Source organism: Alligator sinensis, unplaced genomic scaffold, assembly GCF_000455745.1.
Source record: "Alligator sinensis unplaced genomic scaffold, ASM45574v1 scaffold640_1, whole genome shotgun sequence".
Lineage (NCBI taxonomy): Eukaryota > Metazoa > Chordata > Crocodylia > Alligatoridae > Alligator > Alligator sinensis.
In genome coordinates this window covers 83493-110310 of record NW_005843464.1, presented here as the reverse complement: position 1 = coordinate 110310, position 26818 = coordinate 83493, and the positions used below count along the sequence as shown (strand labels likewise).

Here is a 26818-nt window from a genome sequence, read left to right as displayed (position 1 = left end):
CCATCCCTCCCCCTCCCCCCGGATCTGTGCTGTTGGCAGGATGTAGGCAGTTGTTCTGCACCCCACTGCCAGTGCCCCGACCGCTGTGCAACGCCATGTGCCTCCTGCGTGCCGCCTGCGCCCCCTGCCTAGCGGTGGGAGGCACACGGCACCAGCAGTGGGGTGTGGAATGTGGCCCACAGCGGCCGCTGCCCTGCACACACCACAGATCGGGGCAGGGGGGGAGCATGTATCCTTTCTGCCTGCCCCGGGGGTGCACACAGCAGCAGGAGCCCTCTGTGCCCCTGGATGAGCCACCCGGGCAACAGGCATCCCACACAACCTGGCCCAGCCCCCCATCCACCCCAGCCCCTGCCTTTGCCCCACTCTCTCCCTCTTGGCAGGGACCTTGATCTGACCCCACCATGCCCCTTCCCCACAACAGACTAACTTGCTGGGGGAGGAGGGGGAGAGAGGGGTGCATGCGCGCTTGCATGTGCATGCACTCAGCCCCCCCCAAATTGTTTTTTCTTCCTCCATCTATGATAATGTCCGATAGATTTAACAGAGTGAAGCATGGACAGGCAACGTGTGTGTGTAACCATGCCGTGCCTGCTTTGATCTGCATCAAACTCTGCGACATTGAGGTCCATGTCAAATGCAACGTATCAGAAGTCAGAATCCTCTCCTGGTAACTAATCATTGGTTTTCTTAGTGTGAAAGCCTCAGTTGAAAAGGGACTGGGAGGGACATCTGAATCTGGCATGTGATTTGGGAACTGGAACAAAGGAAGAGTGGTAGATGAATATCTGGAATGTGCTTCACAAAACTGCTCTATATATCCTAGAAAAATCAGGAACTGGAATGTTAGCCAAGAAAGCTATAATGGAATGGAGAAAGAATTAGGTACAGATGTACTCCTTGCTCATTGTACCAAGAACCTACCAAACTGAGATTATCCTCATCCAAGCTCCAGGAAAAAGGAAAGGCTGTTTCCAAAAGGGATAAGTGAAGATAGAAGGTCTGGGTAGGGCAGAGCCACTGTGTATGAAGTCTCTGACTTTACTATGAAGGCTCAGAGAAACAATACTGATGGGCAGAGTTAAAAGGGAAGTGCACACTTCACTTCTGTAATATGCTGCTGTAGCCTTTGGGATGAAGGGATAGAGACCCGAAGACTGCAGAGTTGCCCTAATGTCCTTGAGACTGTAAAGCAACTTGTCAGAGGTAGTATTAAATAGTTTACTCCCTTTAAAGAGAAAGGCTTCTACAGTTGTAAGAGACGATGGAAGACAGAAAGAGCACGTATTAAATGCATCCAGAGCAGTCTGCAGGAAGATCTTTGCTGTAAGCTGGCCTTCAGCCACAAAATACTTCAGTTCTTCCTGTTGCTGGAGGCAGTTTATCTGTCAACTGAACTATATGTCCCAAACGAAGAAGCTAATTTGTAAAATGGGGCTTTATAATTATCCACACACTCACCTGAGGGCTGGCAGACAAAGAAACATTATGGCCAAAAAAGGCCAAACTTCAAAACCTTTTCAGACAAGGTGGTCTTGATGTTTACCTGATGCTTAGACTTCTCCTGTCCACTTTCATTAATAAGACACTAGGAGTTGACCAAAATAATCTCATGCTTTCACTGAGACCTGGTATTTTTCTATCCCTCTCTTCAAAGTGGGTAAAATAGAAGCCACGTTGCGTTAGATTTTTTTTTTGTAGCCTAAAGGAAGATTTAGAACTCAAGATGATTGCATCCAATCTTTCAAGAAGCAGATCTTGAAAGTGATATGGGTGAAGATTTCTTGGAGTAATGTTCATAACCTACAAAGATATTGTATCCAGGGATAATAAGGCATACTGAGGAAAAAAGCAGATGAGAGCATACAAGGATGGTTACTCCTTCAAGGGTCTTGGTTCTTCTGTATTCCTTAAGTACTCCTCTCTCTATTCTCTGATGGACTCCCATTGTCTTCGCTCTTTGGTGCATCTCAGAGAAAAGGGTAAGAATACATTAACCCCATTCATTGGGGACACAGTTCTGCCTGGGATGAAGGTCTGCACAGCACTGGATCAGGGAGCATCATGGCTTGGAGATATTTCACATACTCCATGAAGGCTTCACTACCCAGTTTATGGACAGGTTATCAGTTACAGTGAATTGTGGGATGTCTGATATCTAGATCAGAGCTGTCCAGCTTTGGAGTATCTGGGGGCTGCATGCTTTGTAGGCTGCACCTGTGTGAGCCCCTCAGGTCATGTGCTACATGGGTCCTCTACTGGGTTGCTAGCAGCTTCCCCCCCAGCACTTGGGTCCCGGGGCTCCACAAAGTCCCAGGCTCCCTTGTCCCCCAGCCATACCACCCTGCCATGCCCCCAGGGGCAGGAGCAGAAAGCGAAAGCTGGAGGTGGGAATATGGACGCCTGGAGACCTTCATGGCAGCAGCCTCTAGAGAGTGTGTGTGGGGAAGGGGGAGAGCTGGCACCTGGGTAAGAGCCCACAGGCTGTAAATTAACTCCTCAGAGGTTGCCAGTTGAACAACCCTGATCTAAGTATCTGATGGCAAAGTGAGAGCCAGTGATAAAGTATAAGCACTAAGTAGTGGGAGGCAAGGTAGTGGATGATCCCAGAGAGCAAAGTCCAATACAGTGCTGGAACAGCATGGTCCTCAGGAGATGAGAAAACAATTGGTACCAGTGTGTTTTCAGTGCTAGAGCACGTAACAAGAGTGTCAGAACTGTGGATTTTGGAGAAATGCGCCCATAGAGAAGTTTAGAGCTTCCTGCTTATATGCACGATTCCAGGATATGGTGTTTCGTTCCACCCGCCAAACCCCTTGATAGCACAAAGGCATGAAGAGTGAGGGCTATGAACAGAATCTACACTAAGGAAAAGTTAATTGTTTCAAGGAAGGATGCGGCTGATTTTTCTCAAGCTCCTTAGGAAAAAATACTGAAGTTTCCATGGATTTTTTTCAGCAAGAAAAAAACGGTTGGCCAGGATGTTGTGTGCTTTCCTTCCTCCTCTGTCACTTCTTGACTTCCTGAGCAAGACAGTTGACCATCTAAGCCCTCAAAGAATATCTATCAACAGCTATTTTAAGCCACCAGACAGAAGTAAAATGAAAGGAAAAACTAAAATAATTTGACTAACTAGATGAGGGGAAAAAATTATCCCCCTATCTAGAAGAGAGAGAGATAGTTGGATGTACTAGTTTAAATTAAGGCAGAAGCCAGGGTAGAGACGCACCTTGTAGGCTAACTGAATCAGAGATGTATAACCTTTTGTGAGCTAGCATCTGATGAAGTGAACTCTTGGTCATGAAAGCATATGCATCTCTGATTCAATTAGTCTATAAGGTGTATCTCTACACTGTCCAACTAGAAAAGCCCATGGAAGGTAAGAACAACCCAAGTAGTGGTTACAGGTGCTCCACCCCTCACAATAGCCTGACTACGGCAGTCTGAATGGAATGAGAAGTACAGGCAAAGACCGAATGAATACTGCTATTCAAACAGAATGCTAAACTTGTGGACTATATGCCTCAAAGTACGAAATCTGTACGAACCCTCAGAGAATGTTATGCCATACTCCATAAAATGAGGGAAAAAATATTTTTAAGCCACAGGCCAGAATAACTTGGCTCCAGTCCAGCATGTGCTGAGTGGCTTGGGCAGTGTCTCAGCAGTAAGGGGGAGTCTGCCAATGTCTGAGCTGAGAGCTATGCTGATGTTACTTCTCCCAGTCTCCCAGTTCCCAGCCAGGGTACAGGTGCAGCTTCCAGCCGGAGAGGAACTGCATTGGGGCTGAGCAGCTGGGAACTGTGTCCATGCTGCTGCTTCTCCCTGACCCCCAGCTCCTCAGCTGCAGCACAGATGCAGTTTCCAGCTGATGGGAAGCTGTGTGGCAGCCAGGCAGCTGCAAGCTGTGTTCAAACTGTTGCTGCTTCTCCCTGCACCCTACCTCCCTCCCAACTACAATGCAGGTATAGCTGAAAGCTCTCAACCCCCAGCTCAGCTCCCCACTGGCTGGAAGCTGTCCCCATGCTGCAGCGGCACAGCAGGAGGTGGGGAGAAGCGTGATGATGCAGGTGTAGCTTCTAGCTGCCCAGCCCCCACACAGGTGTGGACAGATGCAAAACTCTGGCTCCACAGGCTGGATCTAGCCCATGAGCTATATGTTGCTAACCCCTGCCAATAAAACATTTGATTTAATTATAAAGAAAAGCAAACATTTTCAACTACTATGTGACCAAACAGAATTTAAGATAGATACCTATTTCAACATCATCCTCAGCTTCTGCTTTAAATATATATACTTTTATAACTTCTGAACCAAAACCATCATCTTTAGCAACATCATCATTTGAAACCTCAGTGCTGATTTTTAAGGGTGTGCTTCCAATATGGTCCAATTTTTCTCCAACATCATCCACTGTAAAAATGCAAAAACAAACAAAAAAGTGATAGTGAGGTTCAAACACAATTTTTAAAAATTAAAATGTTAGTAATATTTCCTTCATCCCACATGTACGCACACACACTGAAGGTCTATATTCTGAGATGCAAGATCCACTGGAACTGTAATGTAAGCCAGATTCTTTTTCAATATGTTCCAGGCCATTTAAATAAATCCAACAATTTCACTATCAACCTTTTAGTAAATTCAGGACAAAAACATTACTATAAAATAAACTTCATAAGAAAAAGCATGATTAAATCATGTAAAGAGTATACAGATATTGTTCTATGTTAAGCCTAGATGATACGTGAGTAAATAAAGTGCAATATACATACATAAATACACATATACACACACATTGCATATGTGTGTATATCTATATCTATAAAAATATAAAATAGATATGATATTTTGGGCAGTTGAACATTTTGAAAATTTCAGATGTGAAGACAGTTTTGGGTTGTTTTTGTGAATTCTATCATTGGCAACTAGCAGCTGCTATTCTTACCAAATGTACATTTGGCTAATAACGAGTGACTTGCAGAATGAAAAGAGTAAATAGTATACTGTTGATAAATCCTGCAAATAGCACGTTCCCTAAAAACTTACAATGTAACAAAGATTAAAGTACTTCAGGTCTTTAGCTTGGTATCTTCTGAGACAGTATTTGGATGTATTTCCAACTACTTCAAGTTGAGTTACCAATATATTTTATGTCTACATCTAAAAATTAAGCAATATTTAATCTATTTAGTCAAAAGGAATTTTTAGTAAATCAATTAAATAATTATGTTCCAACCCCTACTAGGTGGAATATTATGAGTTTTGATAATGTAGGTGTTTACATATATATCGCCTGATTTTCACAGTAAAGGACAGTTAAACCCTGATCACAAAGGCATGTATCTGCAAACATCTTTACTATTTATGTATCGGTAGCACACTGCTTACTCTCTCTGGTGAAATGCACCCCAGTGCAAAGGTCCGGCAAAAGGCCACTGCTCCACTGAATACCCATTGAAGCCCTCATAACAAGGATGATTTCTGATCTGAAAGAAAATGTAATCCCTATCTTTTCTAATATGCACATATTTTTAATTATGTATACCTATTATATTAGACATGTACAAATATATATATTTTTAAAAAGAAATGTAAGAAACAACAGCAGGTTATTTCTTTATGACTTTGCATACTGTCTACTGTGAATGTCATTTAGTAATATTTACTAAACTGTAGCCAGCTTTTTTAGTGAACCTCATGACATTCAGGATCCTGCTACACATTCAAATTAAAGCTAGATAGAAACCAGCTATAGAGTTGTCACATATTTCCAAGCACTAACTTTATAGCTGGTTGACTTTTTTTACAGCTAGACAGTCATTTTTATGGTGTAATAATTATTTTGCACCTTGTGGCTGGTGTAAATTTATTGTGAAATTAACCAATTAATTGTGTGATTATTACTTTGCACTTGTGGACGGTCTTTCTTTCCATGTTTGACTGGTCTAAATTTATGGCTTGATTAAACAGTTAATTGTGTAATATATTTAATGTGTAGCAGGGGCCTCAGAAGATACAGGAAATACTGAAAAAAAACTTAATAAACTAAAAACAAAACTGAAATAAACCGCTTAAAATTAAAATCAACAAACACTGTTATCAACTATTGTAAAAATAGACTTCTGCAATTTGATAATGAACAACAAGAAAATATGAATGGATGGAGGATTTTTTTTAAACACTGATCATTAATTGCTTAGGGAATTTACAGAGGACTCAAATTTGAATTGATCCCAGAAATATTATGAATTTCATTTTGGGATAAATACCAACTTTTAGATTGTATCATTTAACTAAAACCTTGCTAGTGGTTTGACAATGTTCTACTTAAGTCAGTGGAAGCAAGATCATGCATTTGTTAAAAATGTATTCCAAATAAATGAACTGCATAACATATGCAGCCCCCTGCAAATGCCTGCATGGTATCAAGCATAACAAGAAAATGAATAGCAAGCACACCAGCAACACTAGACAGAAATCTACAAATACCTTTTATTACGTTTACCAGCATAAAGTTGTTAATACAAATGTTAGTTGTTTCATGCAATTGAATGTGACATCCTCTATAGGAGCATGCTTGCTTTCTCAGCTTTTGGTGTGACCAGTGCCTTATACAAGCACAATTTTTGGGAAAATGTAGGGAAGCTAGCAGAGATAGCTACTGTTTTCTATGAAAAGGCAATATGAATTTAGATGATCTGAATATAATATATAAATAAATCTATCTTCCAGCAAACTACCTCAACATCCTAAAGCTTTATATTTAAAAAGTTCTTGTTTAAAGATGAAAGGATTTTTCTATTCTGCATCTGAGGTTTACAATCTTTTTTCCAACTATGGCTCCCATGTTGCAGACTTGTATGCATGCTTAGTAAAGTCAGCAATTCTATTGTACATATTTAAGTCTTTGCAGGGCTTGAGCCTAAACAACCATGTAGGAAAGGAATGAAAACAATACATAAAGTTTATGAAGTTTATGAGTAGAAAAAAAATGTTCAGAGAAATATTTTGCTCAAGTTTCATTCAGTTACTGTACTCCTTCCTGACTGTTACTTGTAAGCCAGGCATGTACTGTATTTGGAGGTAAAAAGTGATTTTTCAAGCTGATGGTATCTTAAAGTAGAAATCCCTTTTTTCATATAAGATTTACACAAACAAAACATAGTAAATAAAAATGTTAATACTTAAAGGCTATTAAAAAAGTGGACGTTTCCTACAGATAAGTAATAATGGAATAACAGTATGTGCCACTACACTAATTTTTTCAAAGAAAGTTTTCTAATATTCAAGGTATATAGACATGAAAATGACTGAATGTTCTTTGTGTGAGATGATATACTTCCAGGAACTAATAATTTAGGTTGGTCAGTTGTTTGATTTACTAGGGAATCAATGCCAATGAAAGACAGAGAGAGAGAAAGTATTTCACAATGAAAAATTTAAAATATTTTTTTTACAAAGTATTTTTAGTTGGGGATAGAGTAAAACATGTTCATAGACTATGTACCATCACAAATTGCATCTTACCTTTAAGACACAGAAAACTGATATTTGTTAAAAGCCACGCTTCCCTCCTCGGAGAGGCAACACTGTTTCAAAACCTAAAAGACTGATGGCATTTCTAAAGCATTCAGCATCCTTAGCCTGATTCTCATTCAGACATGGGCAGCATGTACCAATTCAATAAATTTCAGTTTGAGTTTGTCCCCAAGTCTATATATATAGACCCCTCTAAAAGTCAGGCTCCTACTTTTCTTAGCAAGCGAAACAAATAAAATTCAGCATTAAATCCTGAATTAAATCTGCAATGTAACAGATAAACTCAGAAGACTGAATGGTAATAAATTATTATGTCTTTTGCAACTTGCTTCATATTTTCCCTACCTCGGTGGCAACTATAAAGGACAACCAGAAATTGTTACCACTTGAATTGCGGGTTTACATTAAATAATTTTTGGTGGCCTCAGGCCATTTTCCAGTAGAGAAAAAAAATAATGCTAATTAATCCTTTCCCGCTATTTAGCAGAGAGACTAAGAACTGAATTTATAATCTCCACATATTTCCCCACTAATGTCAGGCAGTATCCAAATCCTTGTGTTAACAAACAGGATTCCATTTACAGACTGCTAATCCTGTGCCTTTTGTTAACTGCAAATTGTCTTTTTTTTAAGCAATAACTGTCATTTAGTAAATCAATGGAAGAATAGGGAACAAAACACAGGCTCCTGGCTCAAAATCATTCATCAGCAACACTACATAATGTTGCCTCCACATTTATAAAAGTATCCCGATAGCTTTAGAAATAGATGCTGAATCCTCCTAGGTACCAAGGTAGGAGGAATATTCAGCTCACCTGTAATTTAAAACTTACGTTTTTCAGTTGGTTTCAGGTGTGTGATGTCCAGATTCACCGTGGATTGCCAGCTCCCAATTCACGTGATGTCTCAGCATGCACTATGCTGGTGATATCACACCCACCATAGAAGCCCCCAAGGTATGACAGGAGGGCAAGATAAGTCCCACAGTTTTACAATTTTGCAAAGTTTTCTAAAGTTTAATATGCTTATTTTATATCCCTTAGGTACAATATAGGAATATATGTATTAAAATGTTTAGCAAACTATGCAACACTGTACTGCAATATACTAAAAAGGTGGTGGTGGAACATTACCTTACCCCTAAAGGCCAGCTCCAGTGTTGTTCTTTGGTGTGTATGAGGTCACCAGCATAGTGCATGCAGGGCCAACACATGGATCAGAAGCTGGCAATCCGCTGTGGGTCTGAATATCGCAAACCTGAAAAACAAAAAAAGGGTGTGTTTTAAGCTACGAGCGGTGCCTACTGTTGCATTTAATCTGGTTATGTAATGTGTACAGTGTATATTTTGGGAGCTCAGTGCTTTAATTTCCAAAACACAATTATGCTTAAAAACACACTTTCTACTCAACATTTATATTTCATTATTTTTATGGGGTTAATATGTTCCATTGGGAGTAGATTTGATATCTGGTGTGCCATGGCACAATTTATTAAGAATAGAGTTTTCTTACAATTCTTATAGGACATGGTCATGTTTCCTTTAATTTAAGAAATTAAACTCATCTGCACTAGTAACTAGACAGATAGATGGTGACAAATTTCTAGTCAAAATTCAGACAGATACAAAATTCTTTTCACATACGTCAAGTAAGTATCATACTATAGTTTTCCCAAGCAACATTTATATCACTTGTTAAAAAAATCCACTGAATAGCTAGATAAGACAAATTTAAAATGGTGAAAACTTCATTTAAATTATAACTTTAACAAAAAGCAAATATTTATATGTTAAAGATTCTCTGAATTTAGCTTTCTCCCTTACTAGAGGCTCCCAGATTGTGTCGCACAAGCACAATGTGGTGCATCCATGAAGAGCTAACTGGTTCAGGAAGTTGTCTCCTTGTTTCCAGTTGCCAAACTTAATTAAGGCAGCTAAAAATACTTTTAAACACTTTTAACACTTATTCTTATATTCCTTGCTTTAGCTGCTAAACATTATGTGATCAAGAATGGGAGAGGGAACTTCTCAATCATCTCTCTGCTCTGTTGCGACCCACACTACAAAAGAGACCAACAATTCCTGTATACACCACTGGGAATTATAGCATACAATTATGTTCCTGGGATATTGGTTGCCAACTGAGCTACATAGTAAAGTATATAATATGAGGTTTCATACTCTTAGCTTGAAGGATATATTTATCTCCACCTACGTGACAGATTTGAAGGTTATTTTCAGAAGCCTGACAGTGCTGTCTTAAGACAACCTGGGCAATAAAAAAACCTCTACAGAAGTTGTCCTGCAAGGAGATGAACACTTTGGTTCCAATAAACACTAAAGTACATGCTTAACTTCAAGGTTATTGTGAAGTCAGGCACCAGCTTTGTTGGATCAGGTTCAAGACAGGATCAAAAGAGGCAAGGTCTGCTGTTGTGTATTAAACAGAGTCTTGATCTACACTACCAAGTTTAGCTGGCAGAGCTATGTTGGTTGGGTCATGAAAAGATCACTCGCCCTAGTTCAAGGGTATCAGATACAGCCCATGGGTTGGTTCTGAACAGCAGAGCCCTGTCATCTGACCCATAATGTTTTCTGTGGGCCCTGGACTGGCCCTGAGTGCTGCATGAGGTACAGAGCCACACTGCACATGTGGCCGAACCCAACGTGTGCTGGATGTGTTGCTCAGGGCTAGTCCAGTCCTGTGTGCTGGATCCAGGGCTGGTCCAGACTGGAACCACAGACCAGCCCCATGTACCACATGCAGTGTGTGGGGCTAGGACTGGCATGTGTTGCATGTGGGACTTGAGTCAGAATGGATGCTATAAGCAGCACGGGGCTGAGCCAGGACGCACACTATATGCAGCACCAGTCTGTGGGCCCAGTCATCCACTCATCCAGCCTAAGGGGTTTGATACCTATGCCTTAGTTCAGTGGTAGCCAAATTATGACACAAGTGCCATGGGCAGATAGGGCAGGGAGCAAAAAGCAAAGCAGAGATTAGACAAGGTGCACAAGGCAGAAAGCAGAGAAGGAGACTGGGCAGTGGGAGATCTGACTAGCACTTGGGGAGGATGCAGGGCTAATTTCTAGCACGCTTGCCAAAAAGGTTGCCCCTCCTCTTCACCCCCCAACACCTGACCTAGATAATGTAACTATAGGGGCAGAAAAGGTTCCCGTCAGCATATGCTGCACCTTCACTTAGGGGGGCTCTGTTTTTACATAGCTAACAAAGACAAATCCAAAAATATTTGAATATATATACTGAAGTCTACTAATGACTTAAAAAAACAGACTATCTAATAATCTGGGCTGCAATTGTATTTATTCAGACATATAACCTTGATCAGCTTAAGAAGAAGAGTTTCTCAGAGCAGGATTCATGACCTCAATAGGGTTATCAGACCTTATTAACAGGTTTACAAACACTGACCATATTCATATTTATTTAAAATAATCACATGGGCTAGTGTTTGCAGAGTCATTTTTGTAGTTGGAAGGGTGTCCAAGTCCAAAGAAATCTGAAAACTACTGGCTTAATATAGTCTCCATCATCAACTCCTCTATCGGAAAGAATTATAAACATGACTGTACTTACAAATACAGGGATGCAGGAAATATCACCGTTACATAATATCATTTTATGTTTGCCATTAGAAAGGAGAAATGATTTCAGTTAAAGTAACTGAGCTCTAAAATGGTACTCCTTTCCATAAAAACCTAAAAAGTAATGCCACCGCTGGAGACTTTTTGATTTGTTCTCACATTGGTTTCTTTTTGCTTTCTGTTACAAACTAAGACAAGTGTAAGTAACATATTATACTTAAAATACTTTTTCATGCAGCACATGACATTACATGAAGGACAGAGTGATAAGAATTACAATATCTCTCCTCCAATGATGGAAAAACTAAACATGCAGTACTGCTAAAATTATTTAAATAGTATCACAGGCATGTCACTAAAGAGTTGACAAGACAAGCATGAACATAGCAATATTTACTCTGGAAAGTTGAATAAAAGCAATTTATTGTGCCTAGATCTCTTATGACAATGCCATGTAAATTAAGTATGTCAAAACTTAACTTATTGAACTGTGTTGCTTCCAGGTAGCTAAAATGATTACTTGGAGAATCAAAAACTCATTCTGGTCTAGCAAAATTGCATTAATTTAGAGGAGTTGAAAGGCTGAATTGAAAATTTTTGTGTGTATTAACTTACTTGCATGACTGTCCTGTGTCTGAAAGTGAAAATTGGTCCCCAACATCCAATTAAACACCAAAAAAGAACAATTATTTTCACAGCATGCCATTTTACTAAATTCCTTCAATTGTATGTGTTGTAAATGCATAATTAATGATAAAAGTGCCCTCCTCATAGAGCAGTATGGGGGGAACATGATACTTGGAAAACTGAAAAAAGAAGTTAGTTTTCATTTTCAAAATCAGGTCAGAGGTACCAATACTGAGGACCACTTCAGACAATAGCTCCAGAGGAAACAAAAATCTGGCTACTATATTTTATCTGTAAACCATCTTTTCTTGTCAAACAAGTAAGTTATGGTCAAAATCACTTCCTGAGTAAATTGCCTTCAATTTACATTTTTTCTCACCCCTCTCCTGATGCTCTTGAAACTTACCAAATGTTACTTTTGGCATATATCTAGAAAATTTGGTAATTAGGTTCGACTTTTTAAAAATGTATTATACTTAAAACTGTAAGAAGACAACCCACATAGTATGCTAAACAAGATTTTAAAAAAGATTTTAAAAAATATCACTTCATAAATTCTTGGACTCTTTGCGCACATAGGCACTACGAGCAGGACAGTATGGTCATCATGCCTCTGTTCTGCACCACTGCCTACAGATTATCCACTCACAAAATCCAACTCTTGATAAAAAAAAATGTGGTGAGATTGTTCTTTGATAGTCCAGGAGCACAGGATAGCAAGATTTCAGATTCATTACTCTCTCCCCACTAGATCAGTTCTAGTTCAAACAGTCTCCTACTTATATCTACCATTATTTCACTTACAAGATATCATTAAGTAGTCTTCAGATGTGCTCTTGCCATCATCGTCATCTTCAGTTTTTATAGTAACTGTAGAACCAGGAACAGTACTGGCCGCTTGAATCACAGCTTCTGTATCTGAGTTAGTTACAAGAACTTCTTCTGACACCATTGTGGGAGAATCAGCTCCTGACACAGTGTCTTGTACTACATGTTCCAAATGTCCATCAGGACCCGTAACAAGGTCAGCCACAAAAACCTGATCAGGAACTCTAACAGTTTCTGTTATTAGATCAGAAGTCAAAACATGATCACTGGTATCTAAAGCTTCTTCAATAGCAACATCAGCTTCCAACACAGAGTCAGGAACAATTACACCTTCTGTTACAACATCTGTTTCAGTGATGATATCAGGTCCTTGAACAACTTCAGCTGCTAAGCCATGATCAAGAGTTATTCCATCATCCGTGACTACATCAGAAACTAGTACAGCTTCAGGGACTGATACAACAATATGGTCTCCATCAATATGAGCAGTGCCAGCCATTCCAGCCACTATGAAACAATTATGGAGGAAAACAATGTTAAGATTTATACTACCATATGGCATCACCACTACTATATCAAAGGGTATGGACAAACTGCAGTAAGTTTAAAGAAGGTGGAGACTTATCCACCTCAACTTACCCTACCCACCTTACTCTCAGTGAAATAAGATGCAAGCTATCACGTTAGTTTGCACTCACCACAATATAATTAATAGTAAATTGGTAGTAAATAATTACTAACAATTAGCAGCTTCATGGAAGTAACATTTCACCTTTTAGCTTACTGCAATTTGTTCATCTGTCCATACGCCAAGGAACATAACTAAAACATAAAAGTAAATTATATATATAAAAGTTCCTCAGCTTCCCCTTGAATTTTATTATGTTTGATGTTGTTTAATAAATTAATACTATCTTGTAACATATGACTATGACATTTTATTACTTAAGTCAGAGTACAAAAGCACATTTCTTTTTAAAGGGTTAAAATGATAACACCTGCTAAAAGTCTTTATACGGCAAAAGACCATTATGAGATTTTATATGTATTTTTAAAACTAAAACAATTCTTAAAAACAAGTCTTAATAATTTTTAAAAACTAAAACAATTATGCTAACAACTTGAATCCTGTATTATTCCTTGGTGTAGCAGAAGCTGAGAGCAAAGCTGAATAAGTTAATTTACACATGCATCAGTTTTGCTGATTGGAAAGGAAAAAGAAAAGCATTGTCTGTGAAAGACTGTGGACGACAAGATGACTAAACAGCATGAAGTCAAATGACTTTGCTAACGCAGATGAGAAAAGTTTATTTCAATATGTAAGATGATGGTTTAAGTTTATCAAAAAGTGAAGAGTTTAAACTGTGAAAAGATCCTTTGTTTTACTTCCAGTATGTTATGCCAGAAATGTCAGTTATAAAATAAATATTAATAAATTTATTTTCTCTTCATTTAAGGAGGACACCGTCAAGCTTACAGCCTAAAGAAAATGACAGACAATGCTATCCATCAATTTTAATATTTACAGATAGTGTATTAAAAACTTTATCAATAAAGGGTTAAAAAACTTTAAACATATTTACCATTTTTATTTCCTTTGTAACTAAATTTGGCAAAGTCAAAAAAGAATTAACACCATTAATCTAGCTCAACAAATATCACCAAATTGCATTTACTATCAAAGTTAAAAGACTTGGGGGGGGGAAGGAGGAGGAGACGGGACACCTACAGGTCATGAAAAAAAAAGTTTCTTGCTTTATCACACCCCTGGTTAGGCTGTGCTAGGCTAGAAGGAGGTGCTGGCTGGAAGGAACCTGAGTGAATGCAGGGCAGCCTTCCTTTCCCTTGCTCATGCATACCTCTGAGCAAAGTTTCATTGGGCAGCATCCACAGGCTCCTTAGGTACATTTAAGGGGCAGTGAGTGCTAGTAGGAGTTCTCTGCTCAGTGTTCTCCCTTAGCACCACTGGCTGCTTGCAGACATTAACCCCCCCCCCCCCCCCCCCCAAAAGAAACAACCCCACTTTACTGGAAGCAGCAGCACATCTGCTCGACCTGGCTACGCAGCTATTAGATAAAAGGGTCGATCAACTGTTAGATATAAAAGTGTCAAAACCCCCCCACTAAATCACCCGATCTACACAGATGCCGGATGAGCCTCCATCTGACTAACACCTCATAGATGGAAACTCATCTCCATTTAACTAACACACCGCCCCATGTGGGCATGTGCTGGGCTTGGCATAGGAGTGCGTGGATTTTAAAGTAAAGGGCTGTTTTTGGGGTTTTTTTAAACATTTGCAAGCAGCCCTAATTTATTAACCTATAACCTTAACTTCTGTTCCTGTTTACTCATGATTTGTCACACAGAATTGGTTATTGTACATTTAGTGGCTTCCCTCTAGCTACTGCGGGCAGAAAGAAGAGGCTTACAGTTTCTGGTGGGCCCATGCCCACCATCAATATGTAAAACAAACACAGGCTTGTTTCAGACAGCGCGAGCAGTAGATCCTTTAGACGGAGGACATACATACAGAGCATATCTAAAGTGATCCACCCACCCCATCATACTCTTCCTGACATACAATTATAGAAAGTTAGGGTTGGAAGGGATCTCAGGAGGTTGGAAGGGACCTCAGGAGGTCATCTAGTCCAAACCCCTGCTCAAAGCAGGACCATCCCCAACTAGATCATCCCAGCCAAAGCTTTGTCTAGCTGGGTTTTGAAAACCTCCAAAGATGGAGCTTCTACCACCTTTCTGGGTAACGTGTTCCAGTGTTCTACTACCCTCCTAGTGAGAAAATTCTTCGTAATATCTAGCCTAAACTTCCCTTGCTGCAACTTGAGATCATTGATCCTTGTTCTGTCATCCGCCACCACTGAGAACAGTCTAGCTCCATCCTCTTGAACCCCCCTTCAGGTAGCTGAAGGCTGCTATTAAATCCACTCTCAGTCTCTTCTTCTCTAGACTAAATAAACCCAGTTTCTTCAGTCTATCCTCATAAGTCATGTGGCCCAGCCCCTCACCATTTTTGCTGCCCTCCGCTGGACTCTCTCCAACTTGTCCACATCCTTTCTGTAGTGCAGGGCCCAAAACTAAACACAGTATTCCGGATGTGGCCTCACCAGTGCTGAATAGAAGGGAATAAGCACCTCCCTTGACCTACTGGTAACACTCCTACCAATGCAGCCCAGTATGCCATTAGCCTTCTTGGCAACAAGGGCACACTGCTGACTCATATTCAGCTAACTGTCCATTCTAACCCCCAGGTCCTTTTCTGCAGAGCTGCTGCCCAGTCAGTCAGCTCCCAGCCTGTACTGGTGCATGGGATTGCTCTGTTCTAAGTGCAGGAATTTGTACTTGTTCTCATTGAACTTCATGAGATTTCTTTTGGCCTAATCCTCCACTTTGTCTAGATGGAATCTACCATCATAGGTTTAGCGAGGTCAAAAAACATATCCCTGACTGTTCTGTCTGCTATTAATGGACCTATCATCCATGAACCTGTCTAATCTAAACCTCAATTTTCAATTCCAATTAGAGGGCATTCAGCAAGCAGCATCCAGAACCATGTACAACTTGCTTCTTCATAATCAACTTTGTCTTGAGCCATTTCACTTTTTAAAATCGACACATGCTTTTCAGTATCAGCAACTGAGCAGTACAGTAACAAAAACAGGAATTCAAAAAGTGTACAGGACATTTCCTGAAGCTTTGTCTGCATAGCATTTTGAAGATGCTGAAATGTTGAATGTTATTATAAACCTCAAGACAACTTTACATTTAAGCATAAGCTCATACTGAAGAAAATTGTTTTACTTGAAACAACCTAGCTGTATTATCCATTAGTGTTTATAAGTAAAAATGTTTTACCAAAATCCTGCATAATCATAGTGTGAGGCATTCTGGAATCTTGCGTCTGCAACCCAAGGCTTCCACCACCTGGATCCATAATCAGCTATGCTTTTTCAAACAGCTGCAAAAGCAAAATTGTAAATGACATTAAATGCATTAATTTTCTGAATTAGTGTATAATACACTATGTGCAAATAAATGCAGTTTAGACGTAGGAATATATGCCTCCTAACTTGAAGGGAAAAGATATGTATTAATTTATACAATCTAGCTCAGGGGCAGGCAATATTTTGGGTGGAGGGCCACTTACCCAGTTTTGGCAGGCTGTCAAGGGTCACATAGGTAGCACTGCCCCTTGGTCACCATCTTGGGACTAATGTCTCAGGGCCAGCACCAGTGGGGCCCAAAGCAGAACGCAGGCTGGCAGGGGTCTGTGGCGTCAGGCTGGGCTGCACCAGCAGGGAGCTGGCCCGGCTCCATAGAGCCCCTGCGAGCTGGGACACCACGTTCCTGCCACCCTGCTCTGGGCCCTCCTGGCACTGGCCCCATGCTCCCACTGGTTCCCCACCCACTCACACCCAATGTCCCCCAGGCCCCATGGTACAGGCAGGGTGCAGCACACAGCCCTGACCCCCTGCTCACTGGCAGGGAAGAAGCTGGTGCTGAGCGGGGGAAAAGTGGCACCTCGCCTCCCCATGGCTGGCACCCCCTGCTGCAGGTGCTTTCAACCTGTGCAGGGCTGCCTGGAGCAGGCACAAGCAACCCCAGGCAGGCTGCAAGCAGCTTATAGCACACGGTGCTGGCCCCAGGTGGGCTGCAAGCGGCTTATAGCACATGGTGCCGGCCACGAGGCAAGCAAGGGGCCGCTTTTCCCCGTGCTCAGCACCAGCTTGTAACCTGCCCTGGAGCTCACGCGCTGGGCAGCCCACAGGCAGCGGTAGCAAACAATGCCCAGCGTGGCAAGCAGGGGGGCTGCAGCTGCTGTCGCCACGCGCAGCCCCAATGGGCGAGCCTGGAGCCGGCGTGGGGCCCAGGCTGGCAGCGGGGCCGGATTACAAGGTGGTGCTGAGCGCAGGGAGGAAAAGCAGCCCCTCCCTGCCCCATGCCCGGCTCCCCATGCTGCAGTCACTCACAGCCTGCCTGGGGCAGCCTATGCCTGCTCTGGACAGCCCCATACAGGCTGGAGGGGGCTGCAGCAGGGAGCGCCGGCCATGGGGTGGGCCAGGGGCCGCTTTCCTCTGTGCCAGGAAGGAGAAGGGAAGGATCCTAGGGAAAAGCTGAGTGCAGGGGGAGAAAGTGGCCCCTCCCCCACCCCATGGCCAGAGCTCCCTGCTGCAGGCGCTCACAGCCTGCGCGGGGCTGTCCGGAGCAGGCACAGGCAGCCCAAGGTGGGCTACAAGCAGCTGCAGCGTGGGGCGCCAGGCACGGGGCTGCTTCCCCTGTGCTCAGCTTCCCCCGCCCCCTTCTCTGCCCAGGGCCTGCCCTTCTCGCCTTTCCCCATGCTCTCAGGCCAGAAGCCCGGCTGGGGCTTCCAGCTGGGCAGGTGGGCGGGCCCTGCTGTTGTGGAAGCCTGCTGGGCTTCCCCTGGGTCCTACTGCCCTTGGTTCCTCCCATTTTTGACAGGAACCAAGGGAAGATGAATATTAATTTTCTACATTTTTAGGGGCCCCGCGAGCTAAATAGAATGGCCTCGTGGGCCGAGCCATATTTTGCCCACCCCGATCTAGCTGGTTATATTATTTTGTGTTTCCTTATGAACCTTGCCTTTTAAATCCTGCAGCTACTTATATCCAAGAGTATGCCTGAAGGTCTACTTACATAAAATAAACTTAAGTACTTGTAAGTATTTGTTGGGTATGGCCTTACTTTATACACACAATTTTATTACTGTGTGGTCTTCCCTCTTTTTTTTTTTTTTTTTTTTTTTACTTGTGTGGATTTATCTACAACAAGCTTTGGAACATCTGTGATACTAGGATCATCTGACAAATGTGAAACTAAGTCAAGGAGCAAATTTTGACACTAAGTTTCAAACTTTCATATTTCTATCCTGTATATAATAAGAAAAGATGGTCTGAAGTTCTGCAAAACTAAAGGGAAAAAAAAAAAGCTGATAGTATTGTTTTTGACAAATGTTATACTGTGGTAACAAACAGCATGACAAGTATGCTAGTAACTGAAGCAAATTACTAATCCTATTAATACATATGCACAAAACTCTTCCTCAAAAGAAAGTTAGGGTTTTTAAAAGACAACTTACCTATAACAAATCTACACCAAGGAAATCAAAAGTAAGCCACTTAACAGCTCTCATATTCTGTTCACAAGCACACACCTTATCATAATACTAGAGACTACAGACCATTCATGAAAACTTCCTCCACTTTCATTTTCCTGTATGCACCCTGTTATCTGATTATTTCCCCATCTCTTAACATTAGTAGTTACAGATGCTTGGTTTAAGAATAGGTAAATAAAGGAATGTGTATGGAAGGACGCTCCTTGGGAGGAGTGTTTTATGTCAGGCACGTGGTGTATATAGCAGCAAACTGCTTCATAACTCAGTTTTTAACATATTCATTCCTTCACATTTTTAAATATATATATTTTAAAAATTTTGGGCAGGGTTTGAAAAAACTGCATAGAGGAGTCCGATCTATGAGGGCAAAAGTGTAGCTGCTGATATTTTATTTATCAGCAAATGCAGATGAACCCTTCAATGCACCTGGATAAAACTGCCAAAACAGGTCCTAATTGAAGTGTTATGAGTGCCCAACCCCACCAAGCTATTAGATTTGTATGCACAGTGAATAAGCCCTTGGTTATAACATCTAAACCAGGGGTAGGCAACATTTTTGGCCAGTGCAGAAAAAACTGCAATGTCTACCTCGTAAGGTACCGGAGTGTCAGCATGCCAGAAAAACAAAACTGGGTCGAAGGCTTCATGGCAAGACACACTGCATATTAATATAGTTAATAATCATTGATGTTGCCTTTTTTTAATGGCAAATACCAGGTTTTCTAAAAGTTCTAAATCTGGTGACGATAAATACAGCTTCATATACTATCTTTGTTCTTGTGTAGTCTTTTTTGTTAAGCATGTTGTGATGAGAGAGAGAAAGAAAAGAAAGAACAGAGAGAAAGAGCGGGAAAACAAAAGAAAAAAGAGAAGATAAAAAGAGGGGAGAGAGAAAAAAGGAGAGAAGAGAAAGAGAGAAGAGAAAAAGAGGACAGAGAGAAAGAAAAAAAAGGAGAAAAAAGAGAAGGAAAGAAGAGAGAAAAAGAGGACAGAGAGAAAGAAAAAGGGGATGCTGCCTGGCGGGGGCAGAATGCTGGGGTTGGGGAGCTCCTGGCTCAGGTTCTGTGTGCACCAGGCACAGCACGAGTGGGGCAGAGCCCCCCGGGTCATGACAGGAGCCCCCCAGGCTCTGGGAACAGCTACCGCAGGTGATGCTTAGGATTGAGCTGGCTGGGAGCCTTCAATGCAGTGACCCTGCAGAGTGCCTTACTCGGCCCTGACCCCTTGAGGGGAGCTGCAGGTGGGCAAGGCCAGGGCAGCTGCAGCGGCTGCTCCCAGGAGCTCCTGCTGTCAGGCCCCTCCCCTGGGGGGGTGGGGCTCTGCTCTGCCCAGCATGTAAGTAGGCTGACCTCAGAGCCAGAAGCCCCCAAGCCCAGCATCCTGCTTTGGCCACATGGCAGTCCCTTACACGTAGGGCAGCTGCACCACATTCCTGTGGAGCTGCGCGGGCCAGGCCCTATCTTGGATCCCACTGGTCACCTTCATCCCCCGTGGCCTGAGCCCATGGAACCCTGGGGCAGCCCCACTTCCCACGGGCCCTACTGCCCACAGCTTCTCCCTGCACTGCCTAGCCCCAGCACTTGGCACCCCAGTGCTGCCCCTACCTGGGTGAGACAGGGTGTCCATCTGCCCAAGCACTGGGCCCGCTCACCTGCATTGAGTGCAGTGGCCCTGCACAGCACCTCCCCATCACCCCCTTGCAGCTCCCCTCTAGGGGCCAGGCTGGGCTGGAGGGCCAAGTCCAGGGACAGGGGGCAGAGTTAGCAGAACATAGCCTGTGTCCCTGCCTGTGTTATCCTGACTCCGTCCCCAGTGCCTGCCCCTGCGCCGGGACTGGTGGCTGCTTTGGAGAGCCCAGAGCAGCAACTTAAAAAAAAAAAATGTTTTTAAACAATTTCCTCACATGCCTCCTGGAGTACCAGGGAAAATGTCTCCATGTGCCACTAACTGGCTTGCATGCCGGGGGTTGCTGATCCCTGATTTGAACTTAAGACTTGCTATTAGATGTGCACCAATAAAGATTTTTGGGGCCGATACCGATAGCCGACTTTTAAGGAGGCATATTGGCCGACACTGACCTGATTTCCGATACTCAGCTCTTCAGCTTGAAGAGTTGCACCCAGCTGGTAAGTCTGGTGTGGTGAAAGGGGAAGGAAGGGGTCTGGAGGTGGTAGGGAGAGGCATATCAAGGCCCCTACAGTGACAGAGGGAATGGGGCTGGGGCAGGCGCTGACCAGCTGGGACGGGGCAGGGAGGTACATGGGACAGAGCCGCAAGTGGCTTGTCTGGGGAACGCGGGGGTGTGCCCCTCGGATCTGCAAGCATGGGGGGCGCGAGCATGGGACGGAGGTGCAGCTTGTCCAGTGCTCATCTGGCGGCTTCCACCACTGGTCCTCCTGCTTGTCTGGGAGGGCATGGGGGCGGGAGGTATGTGCCCCCCAATCTCCCCAGTTGGGAAGAGCCTGGCCCCAGCCCACCCTGCCCCACAGATATGGAGGCACACATTCCCCCCCATGCCCTCGTGGATAAACAGCTGGAGTCATCCTGATGAGCACTGGATGAGCAGTGTGCAGAGGTGGGAGCCATCCCCCCCACGTCCTGTGCCCACCCTGGCTAGGCAGCCCCTGCTCCAGCCCCATCTCCAACCCTGCACCCTTCCTCACTGCGGAGGCCTTGATCTGCCCCCTCCCCCCGCTTCTACCACACCAGACTTACCAGCTGCATACACTGCCGGCTCTGCTCCTCACTGCGTACATGCTGCGCTGCAGCTGCGCACATGCACGGGCATTTATCAGACAAATTATTAGCTGCATTGGGCCAATTTCTGATACAGAAAATTTTCTTTATATTGGTGCCAATCCAACATTGGACTGACGTATCGGTGCACCTTTACTTTCTATAGGTAATATAGCCTCCTTCAAGCTTCTCCTTAAGACTCTCCTTTGCTCAGAGATGTACATAAAACTTGACAAAGTTAGCCTACTTTTGTGCTCACAGCACCACCCATTATGCAGGGCATTTTTTTTGGAATTGTTTCTGTTTAGTTTCCTGTCTGTATTTATCGGATGCTTCTTATACTTGGACTGTAAGCTCTTTGGAGACAGTGACTATCCTTTGGTTCTGTGTCCATAAAGTACCTAGCATAATCCATGAGCAGGACTGTTAAACAAACTGATAACAACATTCAATCCCTATGATTATGGGTAGTCCAGATACTTCAGAGGAAGAAGATGGAGAAATCTAGCTGTTATTTTAACTGTAGAGATTCTAAAATACTCTGCAACTGACGGACCAAAATATGACAGTTTCCACAAATGTTTGTTAGCACCGATGGAGTAAAAGACTGACAAATTCTTGGGGACATACTTTGGAGATACAAAGTAAACTAGTTATTAAGAGATGCTTCACAGAACTGTAACTGAAGCATCTAGGTTTTACTGGCTAGGATATTTTGTACTATTTTGCTGACATGAAAGAGAGCATTTATGATAGCTGATGGCATCATGCACACAATAAAAACAGCTTTCAGAGTTGGGAAGGGCAAGGCACAAGACCAATATCAAATCAGAACTAACTGACATAAACGTAGATAGTACAGTAATGTACAGTAAGGGTGCAACAATAAAAATGTTTTGGGCCGATACTGATGACTGATTATTAATGAGCCGTATCAGCTGATACTGATCTAATTGCTGATATGCAGCATGGCAGCCTGGAGAGCAGCATCCAACTGGTAAGTGTGTTGGGCAGGAGGAGGGGCGGGGGAGGGGACCAAGGGTGTGGGGAAATGGGCAAGTCGAGGCCTCAGCAGTGAGGGAGGAGCAGGGCTCGGGCAGGTGCTGCCCAGCTGGGATGGGACACAGGACAGAGCTGCGAGTGGATCGTCTGGGGGTGCAGGGAGGAGAGGGGTGGCTCCTGCTGCTGCGTGCACTCCCCAGGGCTGGCATAGGGGGCATGTTCCCCCCTAGATCCATGCACACGGTGAGGGTGGGCTGCTGCTGCAGGCTGAGCCATGCTCTTCCTGGCTGGGAGAGGGAAGAGAGGCTAGTCTGGGGCTGCACTTGGGGTGGGCGGCGGCGGCGCTAGAAGTGGGGGGCGGGGTGGGCTATGGGGTTTGCTAATACTGGCATTTCTGGTTTGTTAATACTGGCAGTGCCCAAACCTTAGTAGCAGATTAAGTTGCCTGAGATGAATACAGACTTGAGACTAACAATACCAGGGCCTTTATTAAATTAAGCTGAGCCAGGGTATCTGATATTCTACTGAATGGTACATGTTAGGTATTACCTGTTTAAATATATTGCTTGGCTATTGGATTGACAACGATAAAAGGAGAGATGACGTTATCAACTTTTTTTGGTTTTTGTAGCTGTTAATTACAGCCGTGTTCCTGGAGCACCCTGGCGAGCGAAGTCCGGTCCCCGTACCTCACCACCAGCCTGAGCCTGTGGCAGACTACAGGTCCTGGAGAGCAGCAGGAAAGGGAGGGAGCACTGGGGAACAGGCACAGGGCTCTGTTCTCAGCAACAAAGGGGCTGTTACCAGCTCCTGTTGCTGTTGTTGCCATGGCAACGGTGCATGCATAGCAGAGGTCAGAGCATCAGGGCTGCCGTGGAGATAGTGGGCTGTGCGTGGGCAGAGTAAGGTGTTGCACAAGGGACATTTTGCTCCATCGGATGCCTTTGCAAAAGCGGCTTCTCCCTAGTGGCTGCAGCTCAGCTGTGTGGGGCTTGGCAGCACTGAGGCAGCAGTGTGCTCTGGGGCTCCGACCCGGGGCCACTATCCATGTAAAGGTCTGCCCCACCCGCCTGGGATGGTAGCATGAGTCGTATGGGCCTGCATGTAAGAGCCGTGGGCAAGGCTGTAACGTGTATGGGAATAACATGGTCACCGCTTTCCTCACTGAGGGCTGGAGCAGGCAGGAGACATGTGCTATAAATACAAAACAAACAAACAAACAAGTTTATTTATGTCAGCAGTTTAAAATGCCTTGCACTATTACTAAATATCGGTTATCGGATCGGCATCGGCCAATATGGCTGGTTAAATCGTTGACTATTGGCATTGGGCAAGAAAATCTTTCTTTATCTTTATTGGTGCACCCCTAGTATTTGTGTAGTGTACTACAGCTTTGGCACTAGGATTGCTCAAACTATTAAAATGAAGACACGGATGCTACTTCAACCGGGCAGAACCACTTAGGTCGGCAGATCAAAGTCAACAGTAGACTTGTACTGTTCCAAACTTATTCAACTGCATTTGAGGAGAATCCTCATCAGCAGGGGGAGAAACAGCCACACCACTAAATGCTGATCCGGACACATACACGGGAAGGACATTATTTCTTCTTTGCTCTATTAATAAGTCAGTATTAACTGACAAATGAAAATTAAAAGAGCTCTGAAATGGCAGAGGAAAAAACAACAAAGAAAGCACCGATGATGCTGCAGACAATCTAAGCTTGCTAAGCATTCAGGCTAAGTACAGAGGTTCAAAACGCCCAAGACAAAATTGGTTAAATCTTCACTGGTTTTTCTAAGCTGCGTAGCTTGAACCGATAACAAACTCAACTTCTGTTCAGTGTTTGGGTGGCTAGGGCAGGCAGAAGACTGTACTGGCCCAGGCTGGTAGCCTAGGAGCGCTTACACGCATCACTCTTAACTGCCAGCTGCCTAAGGCTGCTAAATCCAGCACAGTGGAAGCCCAGGCCTGATTGGCTGCTAGACGCAGCGCCCCCCCCGCCCCCCCAATGCTGTCAGCCACCAGGGGAGAGCCAGTAGAAAAATCTCTCCCTGGGCCCCGCCTCTGAGGGGTCTGGGGAGGGAGTATGCAGCACCCGGCCCTGGTCCCCCAGCAGTGGGGGCTTTTCCCCACCAGGTGGGTTTTTCACCCCTTCACAGCTTGGCTACCAGGGATCCAACTGGCTTAGCCCCACCCCCTCCCCAGCCCCATGCCTGTTAGGTTGGGAGGAACACACAAACCCAGCTGGGCATTCTCCCCCTCCCCCAGCCTGAGTCTGCCCAGGGTGGGGGAAAGACTCCACCATAGGGTTTTTGCTCCCCTGAAACTGAGCTCACTGGGCAGGGATCAGCTCAGCCCTACCACTGCCAAGCACTGCCCTCCCCCCGCCCCCAGCTGGGGTCTGCCCAGTGCGGAGGATGGGAAGCCCCCATGGAGGTTTCTGTTCCCCTGCAGCCTGGCTTGCTGGGCCGGGAAGCTCAGCCCCCCCGCACCCCTCCTCCAAGAAAGGAAGTGCGGTAAGGGAGGAACACACCATCTGATCCCCTCCTGGCTCGCCAGATTGTGGGATTATGAAAACTCCTGGTAGAGGCTTTCATAACCCCATGTTGGGCAGACCCTGATGGGGGGGGCCCCGGGGCCAGCACCAGACAAGTGCATTTCCTTCCCCACTCCCAGACTTCTCACAGGTGGAGGGGGTGGGTGGGGCTAAGCCCATGCCAGCTTGGTGAGCCAGGCTGCAGGGGAGTGAAAGCCCCTGGTGGGGGCTTCCCTTTCCCCACCCCCAGCAGACCCCAGCTAGGGGGACCAGTGCCCAGCTGGGCTGGTTTGCTCACCCTCCACCTCCCACAGGTGGAGGCTAGAGAGGGTGTGAGGCTGAGCTGATCCCAGCCTGGGGATCCGGGCTGTGAAGAACTGAGAAGCCCCTGGTGGGGGTCTCCCTCCCACGCTAGGCAGGGCCTGGCTGGGGGAGGAGGCGGGGGCTGGTGCCAGGCCAGTGCGTTCCCCTCCTACTCCACCTCCCCTCTTGGAGGTGGGGGGCTGGGGAGGGGCTAAGCCAATGCCAATCCTACCTGCCTGGCTGTTGTAGGGATGAAAAGCCCCCACTGACAGTGCTTTCTTTCCCCTTGTCCTGCACAGACAGGGGGCTAGAGACCTTGCCTCCCACATCCTGCCTGGCAGACAGGTGCTGGCTGGGAGCAGAGGCTTTAGTGCAGGGGTGTCCAACCTTTTTGAATGTGGGGCCAGAACACAAACTTTTTATCACCCAGTGGGCTGGCGAGCCATATTCAAAGACCTCACAGGAAGTGGTATCACATCAGGAAGTGATGTCACGTGACCTTTGACACCAATGAAGTTACAGGAAGTGACAATGAAATGGGTCTAACCAGTTCAAAACTCTACCTGTATAGCATTCACTGGACCTGGAGGCATGTGGGCAGTCGAGTCCCCCAGGGCTCGGTCCTTGGGCCCGCACTGTTCAATTTCTTTATTAGCGACTTGGACGAGGGGGTGAAAAGCACCTTGTTCAAATTTGCTGACGACACCTAGATTTGGGGCAAGGTGAGCACGCTAGAAGGGAGGGACAGGATACAGCTGGACCTGGACAGGTTACAGGGGTGGGCGAATGAGAATAGGATGGGATTCAATACTGACAAGTGCAGGGTGCTGCACTTAAGCAGGAAGAACCAGCAGCATACCTACAGGATGGGGAACTCCCTTCTCAAAAGCATGGTGGCAGAAAGAGATCTTGGAGTCATTATTGATTCTGAAATGAACATGGGCTGCCAATGTGAGGACGCGGTCAGTTAAGGTTAACCGCACTTTGTCGTGCATCCACAGATCCATCACGAGCAGGTCCAAGGAGGTGATCCTCCCTCTCTATGCGACCTTGGTCAGGCCCCAGCTGGAGTAGTGTCCAGTTTTGGGCGCCAGACTTTAGGAGGGATGTGGACAACATGGAGAGAGGGTCCAGAGGAGGGCCACTCACATGGTCAGAGGGCAGCAGGGCAGGCCCTATGAGGAGAGGCTAAGGGACCTGTTCCTGTTCAGCCTTCACAAGAGAAGGCTGAGAGGGGACCTGATGGACATCTATGAATTTACCTGGGGGGGACAAGTAGGGAATGGGAGAGACCCTGTTCCCATTCCCCGCTAAAAGCGCCTAGAAGAAAAAAGTATACTGAAATCCCTGTAGCTAGGGTAGCAAGCAGGGAATCCTCTAGAAAATCAGGGCTCCTAGCCATAGTGGTCTGACAGTGAGCTGCTAGAACAGACAGCTCAGTAAGTGACCCCAAAGCATAAAACAGGGCAGTTCAAAAAATG

General features: G+C 44.6%; 1 protein-coding gene across 5 annotated transcripts in view; it reads right to left on the bottom strand.

Moving 5' to 3' along the window:
• Positions 1-26818, bottom strand: part of ZNF711 (zinc finger protein 711) — a 60572-nt gene that overhangs the window by 12627 nt on the left and 21127 nt on the right. For 2 of the 5 annotated variants that reach the window (XM_014527373.2, XM_014527374.2), the window contains exons 2-4: positions 16477-16579; positions 12580-13110; positions 4256-4414 (exon numbers count right to left, since the gene is read on the bottom strand). In XM_014527373.2, coding sequence (XP_014382859.1) covers positions 4256-4414; positions 12580-13110; positions 16477-16555 — 769 coding nt within the window. In that variant the 5' untranslated portion in view covers positions 16556-16579. Of the gene's footprint in view, positions 1-4255; positions 4415-5392; positions 5491-8376; positions 8757-12579; positions 13111-16476; positions 16580-26818 lie in introns of those variants that run through there. The other 3 variants (XM_014527378.2, XM_025195313.1, XM_014527377.2) reach the window with 3 other exon arrangements.